Consider the following 19,082-nt stretch of genomic DNA (forward strand, 5'->3'; position numbering starts at 1 on the left):
AAAGGGGTATTCAATGTGCGCTTTTTTAAATAATTTTTTTACCCATCTACCAATAGGTGCCCTTCTTTGTAAGGCATTGGAAAACCTCCCTGGTCTTTGTGGTTGAATCTGTGTTTGAAATTCACTGCTCAACTAAGGGTCCATACAGATAATTGCATGTGTGGGGTACTGAGATGAGGTAGTAATTCAAAAATCATGTTAAACACTATTATTGCACTCAGTCCATGCAACTTATTATGTGACTTGTTATGCACATTTTTCCTCCTTAACTTACTTAGGCTTGCCATTACAAAGGGGTTGAATACTTATTGACTCGAGACATTTCAGCTTTTCATTTTTTATTCATTTCTAAAAACAAAATTCCACTTTGACATTATGGGGTATTGTTTGTAGGCCAGTGACAAAACAAATCTCAATTGAATCAATTTTAAATTCAGGTTGTAACACAACAAAATGTGGAAAAAGTCAAGGGGTGTGAATACTTTCTGAAGGCACTGTAAAAACCATCTGAATTAACCGAAACCCCTGATGTGTGCATTTGAATATGTGTTTGCATATGAATATGAGTGAATATCAGCAGCTAAGCTCCCTCCTCTTTCAGACTGAGGGGGCTACTGAGGAAGCGTTTGGGCGAGCTGAGGTCTCCAAATCACCAGTTGTCATCGTTCTGGAGCCAGATTCCCTCCATCAGCACATTGCTGTGCTCTCCAGAGAATTGCCAGTTGGCTTTGTAGCGCTGGTCCCCTGTGCCCTCCCCGAGGTCCCAAAGCTCTATTGACAGTCTCTCCTCGGGCATATCCAAGAAGTCCATTAGGTCAGAGGTCATGCCCATTATCTGGAGGTCAAAGGTCCTCGGTGTGACAGTGGAGGCTAAGTACTGGGCCAGGCAGGGGCTGAGACGGTTGGCTCGTGAAGTCAGCTGAGGCTGGCCTTGCCCAGTGCTGCCCCACAGGCCTGTCAGGTTCTTCATAACCTCCAGACGACAAGGTTCTTCAGCTCTATAGAATACAAACACAGCCTGACATAACACCTTGTTCCTGGCCTGGTTCCATACTGTACTGGTATGTACTATAGCCAACTCTTCTATCATTGTACAGTATGGGACCTACCTTTGTTTCTAGTCTTCAAGGGAAATCAGAACTATTGAATTCTATTGGGTCATTAAATTAACAAATCATACAAATCCCATAATACAGTATTAGCTGTAATGATATTTACCTAGTGTTGTTCCAGGTGTCTCCTGTGGACTGACCAGGCTTGAGCTGGGCCAGATCTCCAGAGATGTCCTTCTTGGCTGCTCTCATGCACCCCCTGCTGCCAGACACCTTATCCAACTCATCGGCTGGCCTTTTCCTCTGTCGCTGCTGCTTCTGTCGTAGTGGGCTGGGGTCCTTGGAGGCCCTGATCCTGGGAACCAGTTCAGGCCTCTTGGGCTGGCTCACCTTCTTCTGTTCCGCAATAAAACTATCCTTCAGCCTCTTCCAAGAACGGTACGAGGATACCTGACTGGCTTTGGCACCGGCCTCCACATGCTGCACAGCACTCTGGGACAGCTGGGTCAACTTGGGGCATGACAGTTTAGGCCTCTTGAGCTGGCTCACTTCCTGATTGACAGGAGGACTATCCTTCAACCAAGGAATGTAAAGATTCCTTGCCTTCAACTGCTCCACTGTCAGGGGGCAGGAAAGGTCATGACTGGCATTGGCCTCCACATGCTGTACAGCACTCTGGGACAGCTCAATCAGCACGGGACTACACAAAGCCTTCTGAGATGAGCCTGGAAAATCAACCCTTCTCAGGATCATCCTGATTGCTGAGGGATTTGTGGGGTGGACACACAGGATGGACTCCCATACCTGAAAAGTGTGTTTTGAGTTAACAAGTCTAATTTACACTGTTTCTAAATACATGGACATCATGATTTGAAAGGCTCTGGGAATCTTTTCTACACTAGTAAGGATGGCTTTCGTAGGCCTACAGGCCAAACCTGTCGAATTGTTGACAAAAAAATAATTATTAGAGTTACCTCATAACAGAAAACCTGTCAACAACTGAAAAAAGAACAAGTACATTTGCCTACTCACCTTGCCCATTTTTGAATTCCTTTGTTGAGATGTTTGGATAAATCTTAGTTTGCTCTGATTGGAAGTCCGCGATGAAAGATCCTGTTTGAAGTTTTATCCAAGTGATAGCCTATCGAATTTGTTATTTGTTGGAGCTTATCTACCTACAGATTCTGGAACGAAACGTCATAATAAATGAGCGCATGTAATATTGTTGTTGCTTCCATTTCCACGTGCACCTCATAAACATTATTGGTCTCAACCTTCGCGAGAGTTTTCTAATATTTCTAGCTTTGCAGTTATCCCAATGTGATATCATTAAAATCTTCCCTAAGTAAATCATATCAAAGAACACACATTTTTTTTGGCACGATGTGCGTTACTCTCGTCTTCACAGATGCAATATTCATTAGTCAATTGTTTGGTAATGGGGTTGTGGTTTATGTATCCATATATTAAGCTATCGATAATTCCCATTCAAAAGAAACACGCACACACTGTACCAGCCAACCCCTTTTACATGACATTTGCATACAAATTAATGTTTAAATGAGCTCAATAGCATAATTGACATGCAATTAGCAATATTATGAGAATCTAATGCTGTTCCAGTGGCCAGCGCAAACTAAAAATTAACATGGCCTAATTAACATATTAATGAACTAATTATTTGTAATTTAACTGGAATGGCAGGCAAAGGCAACATGTCATGATCTTACAGCATTACATCACATTTCTATTCAACATGAATTGTTTCGGATGTAAATCTTACATCACTGCTGCAGAACACGATTTAAATGTAGACTGATTAGTACTGTCGGATGCTCCATGGTAAAGCGACGGGTCTATGAGCACAACACGTTGAAAATACGTATTTTTTTGGTTGTTGCTGTAAAGATATTGAAAAGCAGCTTTTAAACTCCTTTCCATCACACTCCGTTCTGCGCTGTCTTCTCAACCTCGTTACACCCCATGCAGGATCTTACAATTTAGTAGACTTACATGAGCAATTAGGGTTAAGTGCCTTGCTCAAGGGCACATCGACAGATTTTTCACCTAGTCGGCTCGGGGATTAGAACCAGCGACTTTTCGGTTACTGGCACAACGCTCTTACCCACTAAGCTATCTGCCGCCCTCATCTTCTGGTGTTTACTTCAGGCTCATGCCTCCAGATGTTTTGTGGGCTGATTATACACCGATTATATTACACCGATTCTAGCATGACTTTAATACAGGAGCTATGCTAGAAATGAAATATTAGAACACACAAGACCATTTGAAAAAAAATAGTTTATTGAATTGGTCAATCTTTTAGGTTGCCTTCCTCTCTTTTCGGATTCAGTGAGGACAGCAGTCCACTTATTTTGATCAAACTCTCCCACAAGCCAAGATAAGGAGGAAAAATATTTTGACTTATTTGAAATGTCACTTTCCATGCAATGACAGGGGGTGCCTCCAGTAAGAGGGAACACAAAATGACATCACCCAGGTAACAAAACAGCATGATGAAACAACTGTGGTCAGAGATTCCCCCTTATTGATGGGCCTGGGCCCGGTTTCCCAAAAGCATATTAAGGCTAAATTCATTGTTAGAACTTAGCCTTACGATGCTTTTGGGAAACCAGGAAACCATCTCAAATAGACAGTAGGCTCATCTTCTCTCCACCATGGCTCTATTAGCTCGGTCTGGCTATTTACAGTTTATCTGGCCTCATCTCAGCCTGCACAAAGGAGGGAGAGGAGGAGTAATGAAAAGGAATGTCAGTCGTTGTATTTGTCATGATATTGCTGTAAAGGGGAGAGTGGATGTTGGGCCTGGGACGGGGGTGGTGGTGGTGTGGGGGGTTATTGTACAGGAGCATCAGTCACATTTAGGGGGGGGAGGCAGGGGGCTTGGTTATTTGTTATTTGTCAGAGGGGGTGATGTGATGGATGACTAACCCCCCCCCCCATTCCCCAGCTCTACAGGCCACTCCACCGAGGCCAGGGTGGGATGTGACCTCATCCTCTCTCCTTTCCTCCTCAGTCACATAAAACCCCAGGGCTCGATGTCCACGTCAAAGCTTCTTCACCTTCTTGATGGACGAGGAACTGGAAGCAGACTCTCTGCGTTTACGCTGTAATGACAAAGAATAAATCAAACGCTGTCAGCCATTGGTCCAGAACATATCTGCATCATTTCACATGCAACTATGAGAGAATACTAAGGACAGTCAGTGCTCATTGGAACACTGCCTAAATGTATTCTCTTTGACAATTTGTATTCAGCTAACTCCTGTTAGACAGCCAGGCTGTATTCATTAGGGTACACTATATCAAAACGTGTAGCAACGGACAATGAAAACAGGCATTCCTCATCGGACAAGCTCCGGTAGTCCCTCCTTGTTTATATCAGTTTTATTCCGTATGGTGGGGTAGGGAAAGATGGAGTTAGAAACTCACAGGAAGTATCCCTCATAGCACTTTGAGGCCCTGATGAAGGTTGTGTGAAACCGCAATGCATTGGCAGTAACCAAATTGTTTGCCTTGTTTTACTATTCCTACATGGATATGCAAACTCAAAAGGCTTTGTAACTCCACTACCTGGTAAGAGTGCCTTGGTATTTTTGGGATGGTCTATATCTTACAAGTTTAGCCAATTTTTTCATCAATACATTCTGAGGTCTGTTTGCTCTATTGAGATTGGCATGGTAGATGTTATTACTATAGCTTGTGTGTGAAAGGGCCTTGGTTTGCTTTCCGTAACATTTAGTCCTAGGATATGGTGGTGGTAGGTGGTATGACTAACTGTGCACTGACCCACTTCCCGCTCCGTCAGAATCTGCTCAACGGCCTTGATCTTCTTCTGGCCTACCGAGCTCGGCAGCTTCATCTGTAACACACACACACAATAATAAGTCAGGGGTGTCAGGAATATGGGGATAAACGTCCTCACCTCTGGCGGTTTAGTCGTATGAAATGCACTTCAGCGGGGCCGATCAAAATGTATTTATCCGCCCGAGTCTATCTGACAGATTATCTGAGGAGAACTCCACTCCTTTAGCCCTAATGCATTTTGCATAGAGAGTAACGGCTCCCCATCAGTCTTTTAGATGAATAAGCTCTGCTGCTACGTCTTACAGATATTAGGGCGCCACTAATGGCATAAATCATGGTTTTTGCTAATGAGAGCTAGGAATGTGTCCCACCTCCCAAATTGCACCCTATTCCCTATGAAGTTCACTACTTTTGTCCAGAACCCTATGGGCCCTGGTCAAAAGTAGTGCACTACATAGGAAATAGGCTATTATTTGGGACTTAGAGCCAGGTCTAACATGCTCCAGCCACTCTCAGCATACATCACAAGCTATGAGACTTAAAGTAAAGTAAATGGATCTTTTGGACCCTTATAAAATGGAACGCTGGTGTAGTTTTCCAAAACCATCTCAAATTGATTTGAGAGGAGTGCTTTATATGTGCCTTTTGTGAAGTTGAGGTCCTAGGATGATATTTTGGGGGGGAACAATCTAAGCAAAATCCATATACAATTCCTATATACAAATCATATGTGACTGATAGTGTTAGTGAACGGCCATGCTTACCCTCTGGCTGCGCAGTGTGACTCCAGCTGATTTGAAGTCAGGGAATTTGATGCCTGCCATCTCAGGAACAGCCTGTTGTGGACAGGCGAAGACAGTAGAGAGGTGAGCACAGAGACAAGACAGACTTAACACAACCTTTTATATGGAAAACTCACTTGAAATCACAAGCACACACACACAGTCTCTCGTTTCAGTGGGAGCTTCTTCTTGGTGGCCTTGCACTCTACGCGTGTCATCTCTGTGTTGGTGTCGGTGGCTGTGATGAGCTTCTGCAGGTCCTGGACCTTCTTCTTCTCACGCTCCTTCTTCCTGCTCTCAATCTTCCGCAGCTCCTGCATCAGATACTCCTCTTCTTCCACCTGCAGGGCAAAACGGGGAAGTGCAACGTGAGTGCTGGGTCATGTTCATCAGGACAAAAATTAACAATGAACTGAAACTATCTGAACTTGTCCACTAAGAAAGACAATTTTGGTTTTCCGTTGCAAAAAGTTTTGCCCTAATGAATACGACCATGGACTATAACAAAGCATTAAAATGTTGGATCCAAACTGGGGAATCGAGACAAGAAGCTCAAAAAGGCATATCATAAGAACAAGGGGTGAAAGAAGCTGCACCTTCAAAACACTAACAGTGGAATTGTCTTAATAACAATAGATTTATTTTGAATAGTGGTTTTTAGTGCCTTTTTTAAAATTTTATTATCAGGCAGATTCATGGGATATGGTCTTCCACAGCTGGATGATGATGCAGTTCATTAAAGGAGTAGTTTAAGTGGAGGTGGTGTCGATGGTCCAGCCAGGGAGGGAGAAACATCAGCCAGACAGGCAGGCCCGGAGCATTTCATCAGGCACCTCTGTCTCTGAAGTTCACAGCTACTCCTCTGTAGGCATGCTTAGGGGCGGTGCTGCTAACCTGATCAGGCGTGCGGTTGAATGGTCTCTCCAACTGCTCTTTTCTGCGCCTCTCGTGACCCGCATCAAATATGTAGATCTTGGGCTCTGTCCATGTTGCAGCCCGGACCTTGGTCTGCATGCGCAAATGTTGTTGTAACGTTCCTTCAGGTCCTCCGTTGAACGTTTCTGAAAGCACAAATACCGGAATGTTTAGGGGACATATATTATAATAGGAAGACATTGTATTTCATGAAGTATCACATTCCAAAATGTGCTTTTAAAAATGCCACTATTCAAATCGAAATGTTTTGAAATGTTTTAATCCTTCATGACTGGAATGTGATTTGTGGATTCAAATGAAGTATTTAAAGTGTGTGTGTGTAATGTTAGTCATAGATAGCTTCCTCACTCTGTGTTGCTGACGGTTGTAGCGGTTGTGTATCTCCAGCCGTCGTCATGGAGATACATTTGGTATTGCTGCTCTGAGTACACTGGCACCTGCACCACCTAGAGAGGGGGAGAGAGCAAGAGGGAAAGAGGGCGAGAAAGAGATGGGGGGGAAGAGGGAGAGAGAGAAAGAGGGGGGGGGGGAGAGGGAAAGAGAGATGGAGTGTGTGAGACCAACAGTAATGGAGAGAACAATAGAAAAATAAAGACAGCCAGACAGAGACAAAGAGTGAGAATGACGGCGGAGAGAGAAAAAACAACTATATTTACCTTGTTGAAGCAGGCGAAGGGGTAGTCCTTGCCCTCCTCTGCCATGCATCTCCAGTGGTAGAAGATGGCTCCGTCTCAGCGGGCAGTGTTGGCGGAGGGCATCCATTTCCAGGGTCGTACCCACTTACAGCCCAGCTTGACCTTCACTGTCCGGTAGCCCTGAGTGGTGTCGCTGGGCAGCAGGGGCGGAGCATCTCTGCTGAGAGACAGGTGGTGGTCAGTATACTTTAATTAAATGACAAGCCGAATTAATGCAGTGATAAATGAATAAAACATTTAAAATCACAAGTAAATCAAATTTTATGACCAATCAGCGATCAAGTACTAAGCTAGGTTAATGTTCAAACCAAGAGGCAGGCCAGCTGGAAACAGGGGAAGTTTAAACAACTAAAAACAGATATAAAGTATGGAGAAAAGATAAGACCTAGATGTTTTAAAATAAGATCATCTTTGAGAACTAACAATCATCAAAATAAACTGGTCAGTGAGAATCTAAAATTCAAAAAATGATGCATTTAGGAGTATTTTTGTCATGAAATTGGCCCCCCATTGATTTTGTTATGTTTGAGTCACTCAGATAGCATAAGCCATGGCAAAATGTGTAGAATCTAGGATTATGGTGGCCATTTTACGGGCTACTGACCAACTGTGCCATTTTGTGTATTTTTTTTGCACTGATCTTAACTTTTTTGGTACATAATGTTTCCGCCATCATTTCCTGTGACTGAAGAGAGCTTTTGGACATCAGAACAGCTATCACTAACCTCCATTTGGACGAGGACTACTTCAATGAGTCGGAGGCGAAATACATATTTATTATCGCGGATCAGGCCCAAATCCCTGACACTCGTAGAAGGAGACGCTGCTAGAGACTGGCATGCGGGATACATGACAAGACTATGTCGTAGAGTGGATAAATCGCCTCTACCCTCCGTTCTATTGGCGAATGTGCAATCACTGGAGAATAAATTGGATGAGCTCCGTTCGAGACTATCCTATCAACGTGATCTGAAGGACTGTAATACAATATGTTTCTCCAAGGAGTGGCTGAACAAGGACATGGTAAATATAAATCTAGCTGTTTTTTCTATAAAATCGGCAGGACAGAACGGATGCATCGGGGAAGCTCAGAGGGGGGTCTCTTTGTTAACAACAACTGGTGCGCATTCTCTAATATTAAGGAAATCTCGAGGTTCTGCTCGCCTGAGTTAGATCTCAGCAAAATCTTTGAAATTGTTGCATGTTGCGTTTATATTTTTGTTCAGTATATATTTTTCGTAGCTGTCTGGCACTAAGCCCGCACTCAATGAGCTGTATAGGACCATAAGCAAACAAGACAATGCTCACCCTGAGGTGACTTTAATGCAGGAAAACAAATCTGTTTTACCTCATTTCTACCAGCATGTTTCAACACCAGTGTGCCCTCCAAGCTCATCACTAAGCTAAGGACCCTGGGCCTAAACACCTCCCTCTGCAACTAGATCCTGGATTTCCTGACAGGCCCCGCTGCCACGCCCACCACCTAAGCCCCATTTTGGTCCAGAAAAAAAACCTCCAAATGGACACATTCATTTATTCCACATAAGCCACCATTGACAGGCAGGTCCTTAGTATGTTTTGATATCAGGGCATCGTACCTTATCGGAGTTGATGAAATCCTTCTTACTGATCAGCCCATCATTGTCCCCTCCGGCCAACTCCAGAATATCTCTCACATCATGGCACCAGTTGCCATGATGATGTGTACTGTAAAGAAGAGTTCCTTAGTTTAAAAGTGTATGTTATCACCTCACCTGATTGCTCGCATAACTTGCAAGCTAATTGCTTGGCTAGACATGACAAGCAGAGGTTGAGAGAATGCCAAGAGTGTGCAAAGCTGTCATCAAGGCAAAGGGTGGCTACTTTGAAGAATCTCAAATATATATTTTTGCTTACATGATTCCATATGTGTTATTTCATAGTTTTGATGTCTTCACTATTATTCTACAATGTAGAAAATAGTACAAATAAAGAAAAACCCTTGAATGAGTAGGTGTCCAAACTTTTGACTGGTAGTGTATATATGAAAAAATATCTTTAAAAATCCACACACTCACACACCCCTAGAGTACATGCAGTATGCGCAAGTCAATGGAGACTGGAGAGAGTCATTTTACAGCATTTTCCCTCTTTCTCAGATCTTAAACATGTTCAGATGTTAAAGGGATACTTTTGACAATGAGGCCCTCTATCTACTACCCCAGAGTCAGATGAACTCGTGGATACCTTGTTGCCAAAATCCCGAAGTAACCCTTTAATAATTTTTGGTATACATAGATAGACACATATAAATATAATAACAATATAAACTCAACAAAAAAAGAAACGTCCTCTCACTGTCAACTGTGTTTATTTTCAGCAAACTTAACATGTGTTAAGTTCCAAAAGGCTTCTTAGCAGCTTCTACCCCCAAGCCATAAAACTCCTGAACAGCAAATCATGCCTACCCTGACTATTTGCATTACCCCCCACCCCATCCCCCTATTTTACGCTGCTGCTACTCTGTTTATTATTTATGCATAGTCACTTTAACTCTACCTACATGTACATATTACCTTAATTACATTTACGTCATTTAGCAGACGCTCTTATCCAGAGCGACTTACAGGAGCAATTAGGGTTAAGTGCCTTGCTCAAGGGCACATCGACAGATTTTTCACCTAGTTGGCTCGGGGATTAGAACCAGCGACCTTTCGGTTACTGGCACAACGCTCTTAACCACTAAGCTACCTGCCACCCCAATTACCTCGACTAACCGGTGCCCCCGCACATTGACTCTGTACCGGCACCCCCTGTATATAGCCTCCCTACTGTCATCTTATTTTACTGCTGCTCTTTAATTATTAGCAATTTTTTATTTTTTACTCATCTATTTTTTACTTAACATTTTTTTCTTAAAAACGGCATTGTTGGTTAAGGGCTTGTAAGTCAGCATTTCACTGTAATGTCTACACCTGTTGTATTCGGCGCATGTGGCAAATAACATCCGATTTGATTTATTTGTATGAACATAAGATTTAACAACTGAGACATAAACTGAACAAGTTCCACAGACATGTGACTAACAGAAATGGAATAATGTGTCCCTGAACAAAGGGGGGGGGGTTCAAAATCAAAAGTAACAGTCAGTATCTGGTGTGGCCACCAGCTGCATTAAGTACTGCAGTGCATCTCCTCCTCATGGACTTCACCAGATTTGCCAGTTCTTGCTGTGAGACGTTACCCCACTCTTCCACCAAGGCACCTGCAAGTTCCCTGACATTTCTGGGGGGAATGGACCTAGCCCTCATCCACCGATCCAACAGGTCCCAGACATGCTCAATGGGATTGACATCCGGGCTCTTCGCTGGCCATGGCAGAACACTGACATTCCTGTCTTGCAGGAAGTCACGCACAGAACGAGCGGTATGGCTGGTGGCATTGTCATGCTAGAGGGTCATGTCAGGATAAGCCTGCAGGAAGGGTACCACATGAGGGAGGAGGATGTCTTCCCTGTAATGCACAGCGTTGAGATTGCCTGCAATGACAACAAGCTCAGTCCGATGATGCTGTGACACACCGCCCCAGACCATGACGGACCCTCCACCTCCAAATCGATCCCATTCCAGAGTACAGGCCTCGGTGTAACGCTCATTCCTTCGACGATAAACACGAATCCGACCATCACCCTTTGTGAGACAAAACCACGACTCGTCAGTGAAGAGCACTTTTTGCCAGTCCTGTCTGGTCCAGCGACGGTGGGTTTGTGCCCATAGGCAACGTTGTTGCCGGTGATGTCTGGTGAGGACCTGCCTTACAAGAGGCCTACAAGCCCTCAGTCCAGCCTCTCTCAGCCTATTGCGGACAGTCTGAGCAATGATGGAAGGATTGTGCATTCCTGGTGTAACTCAGGGAGTTGTTGTTGCCATCCTGTACCTGTCCCGCAGGTGTGACGTTCGGATGTACCGATCCTGTGCAGGTGTTGTTACACGTGGTCTGCCACTGCGAGGATGATCAGCTGTCCGTCCGTCTCCCTGTAGCGCTGTCTTAGGCGTCTCACAGTACGGACATTGCAATTTAGTGCCCTGGCCACATCTGCAGTCCTCATGCCTCCTTGCAGCATGCCTAAGGCACATTCACGCAGATGAGCAGGGACCCTGGGCATCTTTCTTTTGGTGTTTTTCAGAGTCAGTAGAAGGCCCTTTTAGTGTCTTAAGTTTTCATAACTGTGACCTTAATTGCCTACCTGTCTGTAAGCTGTTAGTGTCTTAACGACCATTCCACAGGTGCATGTTCATTAATTGTTTATGGTTAATCGAATAAGCATGGGAAACAGTGTTTAAACCCTTTACAATGAAGATCTGTGAAGTTATATGGATTTTTACTAAATATCTTTGAAAGACAGGGTCCTGAAAAAGGGACGTTTCTTTTTTTGCTGCGTTTATAAATAAATCCACACTCACACACACCCCTAGAGTATATGCAGTATAAGCAAATTCAACGGAGTCATTTTATCATATTTTCTCTTTCTCAGATCTTAAACATGTTCAAATCTTAATAATTGTCTGTACCAATATGAATATAAATGTATATACCAAACATTAATATCTGAAAAAATTTTACATCTGAGAAAGAGAGAACTTTAAAATGTTTCTCTCTCCATTCTCCATTGACTTGCATTGGATGTACAAATACTGCATGTACTAGGGGTGTGTGTGTGTGTGTGAGAGAGTTTGGAATGTATTTCTATATACCAACAATTATTAATATCTTATCATTTTAACATGTATTCACGACTTGTTTCGTGAAATGTGTAAAAAAATAAATAAAAAAAATACACTAAATACAGTACGATACAGAATTGGCTGTAGTAGTTCACAAACGACAATGAGTTGAATCATATAAACGACTTAGAACAGGTCAAATAACAATACTATATGCTTTTAAACAATGTAATTATTTAATGACTTTCAAATTCTCAAAATCCCAACTTTTATTGACACTGGAAGTATGATAGGCACTAATAACAAACAATCTTAATTTCAATGTGACCCGTGTAGTCACGTTATGATGACTCCAAATTTCATGCATTTACACCAAACATAATTTGTTCAGTGGTGTATTTTGATATTGTACTATATATAGTACAATGACTTGAATTAGTTAATTTATGTATTCAAATTGTGATTTAAAATTGAGTGTTTGGTGTATTTTAGCTATCTACACAAATCAAACGTTAGCTAGCCTTGTATCGATAGCTAGCTAGCTCTTCAGAAGCTAACGTTAGTTAGCCGGCATTAGCTAACGCGTTACCACGTTAGAGACAGCTAGTAACATAGGTAGCTAGCTATGGAATACATAGCTATTTTTCATCATATCGTTTTTACGTTTACCTGTAGGTGAATCCACGCATCTGTTTTTGTCGTTTTGTCGAAGTAATTATTCTGCGGGAGTAATTATGAACTGGCTAACTATCTAGCTGCCCGGCTAACAACAAGCCAGAGAGGAATAGGCGACGCGAGATGGTCCATGTGGGAATACAGCGATAAGCAGACCGAGGATAAACAGACCGCCTGCCTTACCTTCTTTGGGATGACACGACTCCCATTGCTAGGGCGGAAGCTTCTGCTGTTCTTCTTCTGTGGATTTTTAAATGGCGGTTGGCAACCAACTTTAAAGTGCAATACCGCCACCAACTGGACTGGATTGTGGACCAGAGACAGTGACGTTCTAAATCCTACCCAATAATCCCGTCTCCCTAAGGAAACAAAATATAAACTCAGCAAAAAAAGAAACGTCCCTTTTTCAGGACCCTGTCTTTCAAAGATAATTTGTAGAAATCCAAATAACTTCACAGATCTTAATTGTAAAGGGTTTAAACACTGTTTCCCATGCTTGTTCAATTAACCATAAACAAATAATGAACATGCACTTGTCGAATGGTCGTTAAGATGCTAACAGCTTACAGATGGTAGGTAATTAAGGTCACAGTTATGAAAACGTAGGACACTAAAGAGGCCTTTCTACTGACTCTGAAAAACACCAAAAGAAAGATGCCCAGGGTCCCTGCTCATCTGCGTGAACATGCCTTAGGCATGCTGCAAGGAGGCATGAGGACTGAAGATGTGGCTAGGGCAATAAATTGCAATGTCCGTACTGTGAGATGCCTAAGACAGCGCTACAGGGAGACAGGACGGACAGCTGATCGTCCTCGCAGTGGCAGACCACGTGTAACAACACCCACACAGGATCAGTACATTCGAACATCACACCTGCGTGACAGGTACAGGATGGCAACAACAACTGCCTGAGTTACACCAGAAACCCACAATCCCTCCATCAGTGCTCAGACTGTCCACAATAGGCTGAGAGAGGCTGGACTGAGGGCTTGTAGGCCTATTGTAAGGAAGGTCCTCACCAGACATCACCGGCAACAACGTCGCCTATGGGCACAAACCCACCGTCGCTGGACCAGACAGGACTGGCAAAAAGTGCACTTCACTACGAGTCGCGGTTTTGTCTCACCAGGGGTGATGGTCGGATTCGCGTTTATCGTCGAAGGAATGAGCGTTACACCGAGGCCTGTACTCTGGAATGGGATTGATTTGGATGTGGAGGGTCCGTCATGGTCTGGGGCGGTGTGTCACAGCATCATCGGACTGAGCTTGTTGTCATTGCAGACAATCTCAATGCTGTGCGTTACAGGGAAGACATCCTTCTCCCTCATGTGGTACCCTTCCTGCAGGCTTGACCTTGACATGACCCTCCAGCATGACAATGCCACCAGCCATACTGTTCGTTCTGTGCGTGATTTCCTGCAAGACAGGAATGTCAGTGTTCTGCCATGGCCAGCGAAGTGCCACGTCTGGGACCTGTTGGATCGGAGGGTGAGGGCTAGGTCCATTCCCCCCAGAAATGTCAGGGAACTTGCAGGTGCCTTGGTGGAAGAGTGGGGTAACATCTCACAGCAAGAACTGGCAAATCTGGTGAAGTCCATGAGGAGAAGATGCACTGCAGTACTTAATGCAGCTGGTGGCCACACCAGATACTGACTGTTACTTTTGATTTTGACCCCCCTTTGTTCACGGACACATTATTCCATTTCTGTTAGTCACATGTCTGTGGAACTTGTTCAGTTTATGTTTGTTGTTGAATCTTGTTATGTTCATACAAATATTTACACATGTTAAGTCTGCTGAAAATAAACGCAGTTGACAGTGAGAGGACGTTTCTTTTTTTGCTGAGTTTGTAATTAAATACTACATCCCCTGAAGATTTCCCCAGCAGTTCACTGAATCCTGGCTCTTCAACCCCATTACTCCTCAAATCTAATAAAAATCGCTCCCTTTCTGGCACTGAAATAGAAAATGTTCCACGGTCTCCATCTTCTCCTGACAATGATCACACCTCCCAGTCAGATGTTTCCCCACCAATTTCAATGTACTATTTAGCCTTGTGTGTCCCAGTCTCAGCCTTGTGACTACACTTTCCTCCCTTCTCTCTCGGCCTGAGGACCTCCCTGCCCCCACCTTTTCCTGGATCTTATATAGGGGTCTTCCCTTACTCTCCCTGTTCCACAACTCTTGCCACTTATTTTTAACCACTGTTCTTATTAATCCCTTGGCTTCTGCTTTACTGATTGACAATTCTATCTCAACATTAGGATGTTTAAGAGCCTGCTTGGCAATAATATCCACTTCCTCATTCCCCTCGACTCCCACATGAGCTGGTACCCAGCGGAACATAACAAATATCCCCATCTGTTTCATCCTATACAAGCACTGCAACACCTCATACAATACATCCTGTCTGCTCTGAGACACACATGAATTTAAGCTCATCAGTGCTGCACAAGAGTCAGAGCAGATGACTACCCTGTCTGGCCTCACCTCCTCCACCAACTCTGCAACCAATAGTATGGCCAACAACTCCATTGTGTAAACAGATAAATGATCCGTTGCTTTTTCATCACTGCCACCTTAAATTCAGGAACAATAAATGCTGCTCCTGTCCTCCCTGTTTTAGGGTCCTTAGAGCCATCTGTGAATATATTCAAGAAAGCATAGTATTGTGTTCTTAAATGTTCACTTACAACTAAATCTACTCCTTCCTCAACATCTCTTACCCTCTCAAGCAACCCTAGATCTATCACCGGTTGAGGTAGAAACCAAGGAGGGATAGCAGGAAGAACCACAGAGGGGCTAAACTCCCTTACAAACAACCCCATCTCTCTCGCCATGCAATTGCCTATCCACCCAAAGCTTGTATTCAGATTTTGTTCATGTTCCCAGCACTCTAGGAGCACCTTTTTTGTAGATTTACCCAATATGTCATGGCTAGCTGTTGTCTTCTTAGCTTTAACGGCATCTCTCCCAACTCTCCCTGCATCGCTGCCACCGGGGAGGTCCTGAGTGCTCCACAACATATTCTTAGGGCTTGGGCCAGGATAACATCTAGCTTTTTAAAAAAGATGTCTGAGCTGCTGATCCATATGATATACTTCCATAATCCATTGATGACCTAAACAACTCTATATTTATATCATTTTCAACGCCATTCTATCTGCCCCCCCACCTCCATTCCTGACAAGCAACGCATCACATTCAATATTTTCTTTCCTTTGACAACTACTCTGTTAATATGCCCCGCCCATGTCATTCGAGTGTCAAACCAGACCCCCAGGAACCTAAACCCTCCCACCCTCTCCAGATTCCTTCCATATAACTTCAAGTATATTTCCTCCTCAACCTTCCTTCTAGAAAAAAACACAGTCTGTGTTTTCACAACTGAAAACTTGAAGCCCCACCTGAGGGACCACTGCTCTACTTCACTAATCGTTTCTTGAACTCTTCTGGCTGTATGGGTAATATTTCTCCCTCTCTTCCACAGCGCTCCATCATCCGCAAACAATGACCTCCCAATATCAGGTCTCACCTGAGAGAATACATCGTCAATCATAATGGAGAACAACAAAGGACTAATGATACTTCCCTGGGGGGTACCATTTTCCACCTCATAGCTTTCTGACATAGAGCTCCCCACCCTCACTTGTATTGATCGCCCAAAAAGAAAATCCTTTATCCAGTTAAAAACCTTCCTCCAACCCCCATGTTATCCAGCTTGATAAGTAGGCCTTCCTTCCACATCGTATCATAAGCCTTCTCTACATCAAAGAAAACGGCTACCACCACCTCCTTATTTACCTGTGCCTTCCGTATGACTGACTCAAGGCACAGTACAGGATCCATCGTTCCCCTGCCTTTCCTGAACCCACTTTGATCTGGTGACATTAGTCCTCTACTCTCCAGAAGGTATGTCAGTCTTTGCGTTATCATCCTTTCCATAAGTTTACATACGTGAGATGTCAACGCTATCGGCCTATAGCTTAAAGGACTAGTAGGGTCTTTCCCAGGTTTCCGTATTGGCACCACTACCACCTGCTTCCAACTTCCAGGCAATTTCCCATCCTGCCACACCTTATTGTAAAGGCCCAATACTTTCCCCATTGCAGTGCCACTGAGATGAGTCATCATGATGTAACATACACTACCGTTCAAAAGTTTGGGGTCACTTAGAAATGTCCTTGTTTTCAGCCATATCTCAGACTGGCCAATAAAAATAAAAGATGGGCAAAAGAACACAGACACTGGACTTTTTCTTTGCAACTCTGCCTAGGTCAGCATCCTGGAGTCGCCTCTTCACTGTTGACGTTGAGACTGGTGTTTTGCGGGTACTATTTAATGAAGCTGCCAGTTGAGGACCTGTGAGGAGTCTTTTTCAAATTAGACACTAATGTATTTGTCCTCTTGCTCAGTTGTGCACCGGGGCCTCCCACTCCTCTTTCTATTCTGGTTAGAGCCAGTTTGCGCTGTTCTGTGAAGGGAGTAGTATACAGCGTTGTACGAGATCTTCAGTTTCTTGGCAATTTCTTGCATGGAATAGCCTTCATTTCTCAGAACAAGAATAGACTGACGAGTTTCAGAAGAAAGTTATTTATTTCTGGCCATTTTGAGCCTGTAATCGAACCCACAATTGCTGATGCTCCAGATACTCAACCAGTCTCAAGAAGGCCAGTTGTATTGCTTCTTTAATCAGCACAACCGTTTTCAGCTGTGCTAACATAATTGCAAAATGGTTTTCTAATGATCAGTTAGCCTTTTAAAATGATAAACTTGGATTAGCAAACACAACGTGCCATTGGAACACAGGACTGATGGTTGCTGATAATGGGCCTCTGTACACCTATGTAGATATTCCATTAAAAATCAGCCGTTTCCAGCTACAATAGCCATTTACAACATTAACAATGTCTACACTGTATTTCTGATCAATTTGATGTCGTTTTAATGGACAAAAAATTTGCTTTTCTTTCGAAAACAAGGACATTTGTAAGTGACCCCAAACTTTTGAACGGTTGTGTATCTTATCGCTTCCCAGGAGATGTTACTCCAGCTTTAGCTAATGCTCTCTTCATCTCAGCCAATGTAAAAGGGCCATTCAACGTATCCCACACCATCTCTCTCTGATACAGGACCCCCGGAAGTTCTCCTCTGACCCTCTTCTGTCAGATTATTTGAGCTGTGCACCTTCACAAATGCCTGGGCTAACATCTCTGCATTCTCCATATCTCTCACTGCAACAATCTCCCCACTTTTCTGCACAGGGAGATCCCAATCTCTTCTGACCCCACTCATCCTCTTAATCATCCCCCATACCTCTCCCACAGGAGTGGTCCTGCCTATGTTTCCAAAGAACCGGCGCCAATACTCCCTCTTAGCTGTCCTAGTGATCCTCCTTATTACTGCTTGTTTATACTGAATCAGGTGCTGGTAATTATGGGACCTTTTCAACATTCTGAAAGCCCTGTTCCTACACTTCACTGCTTCTCTACACTCTTCAGACCACCAGGGGACTGCGCTCCTGTTTCTCCCCCCTGTACCCATAGGAATCACCTGCCTTGTGGCCCCTACTATTGCTTCTCTTATTCCATCATTGACTGTTTCTATATCTGAATTAAGATCTACTCCTGTTCACTCAACTCCTGAAACTGACCCCACTCTGCTTTCCCATATATCCATCTCCTCAATCCATTTCCTACTGATTCTTCCTCCCTCAATTCTACAGTACACATGATATGATAGTGATCAGTACCCAGTGTAGATTCCTTCAAAACCTCCCAACTACATCTGCCTGCCATTGAACTTGAGATCAAAGTAAGATCCAGAGCAGATTCATTTCCAGTTACTGTATCAATCCTGGTTCCCCGGCCGTCATTAAGACTCACAAGCCCTTTCTCATCCAGTAGTTCCTCCAACACTTGTCTGTTTACATCAGTCCGTAACCCTCACCAGAGCATACATTTACATTTACATTTTAGTCATTTAGCAGACACTCTTATCCAGAGCGACTTACAGTTAGTGAGTGCATACATTTCCATCTAAAACATTGATTATGTGGCCTTTAACATTGTGTGGAAGTTATAAATAATATAAATAATATTATATAGTCTGAATGCATTGTTCATTTATACAGAATATATTTGTAATGCAGTTGGATTTGAAAAGTTTAGCATTTTATTACAATAATGGGTTAAAACAATTTAAACTGTAGTTGCATCATCACCTAATAAAGGAAATTGTGTAGTTTTTTAAATTACCAAATGACTTCACCTGAAAATTGCTGCACCTCCATGATAGGATTTATGGTGTTGTGATATGCAACTAGTGGGATACAAATGTGTCATTGCAACTTAATACATTTTTGAGTACACCATCGCCATAAGAAATCCATCATTTGATACACCAAAACAA

The 19,082-nt window shown here is 43.3% G+C and overlaps 1 protein-coding gene and 1 pseudogene across 1 annotated transcript; both read right to left on the reverse strand.

The window, feature by feature from the left end:
- Positions 1-443: 443 nt before the first annotated feature.
- LOC121532770 lies at positions 444-2,169 on the reverse strand. Its single transcript, XM_041838568.1, has 3 exons — positions 2,085-2,169; positions 1,219-1,856; positions 444-998 (listed from the first exon to the last, which is right to left on the reverse strand). Exons 1-3 carry the CDS (start codon positions 2,091-2,093, stop codon positions 650-652), a joined length of 996 nt encoding a protein of 331 aa, XP_041694502.1. The 5' UTR covers positions 2,094-2,169; the 3' UTR covers positions 444-649.
- A 1,175-nt stretch (positions 2,170-3,344) lies between these two features.
- LOC121532936 lies at positions 3,345-16,220 on the reverse strand (annotated as a pseudogene).
- Positions 16,221-19,082: the final 2,862 nt, after the last annotated feature.

Source organism: Coregonus clupeaformis, chromosome 20, assembly GCF_020615455.1.
Source record: "Coregonus clupeaformis isolate EN_2021a chromosome 20, ASM2061545v1, whole genome shotgun sequence".
In the NCBI taxonomy this organism is placed as follows: domain Eukaryota; kingdom Metazoa; phylum Chordata; class Actinopteri; order Salmoniformes; family Salmonidae; genus Coregonus; species Coregonus clupeaformis.

What these genes read in the sequence shown, in the direction of transcription:
- LOC121532770 (XM_041838568.1), bottom strand. An exon ending in GACACCTGGAACAACACTAG is followed by an intron (nt 999 to 1,218) that starts GTAAATATCATT and finishes TGTATTCTATAG; the next exon opens with AGCTGAAGAACCTTGTCGTC.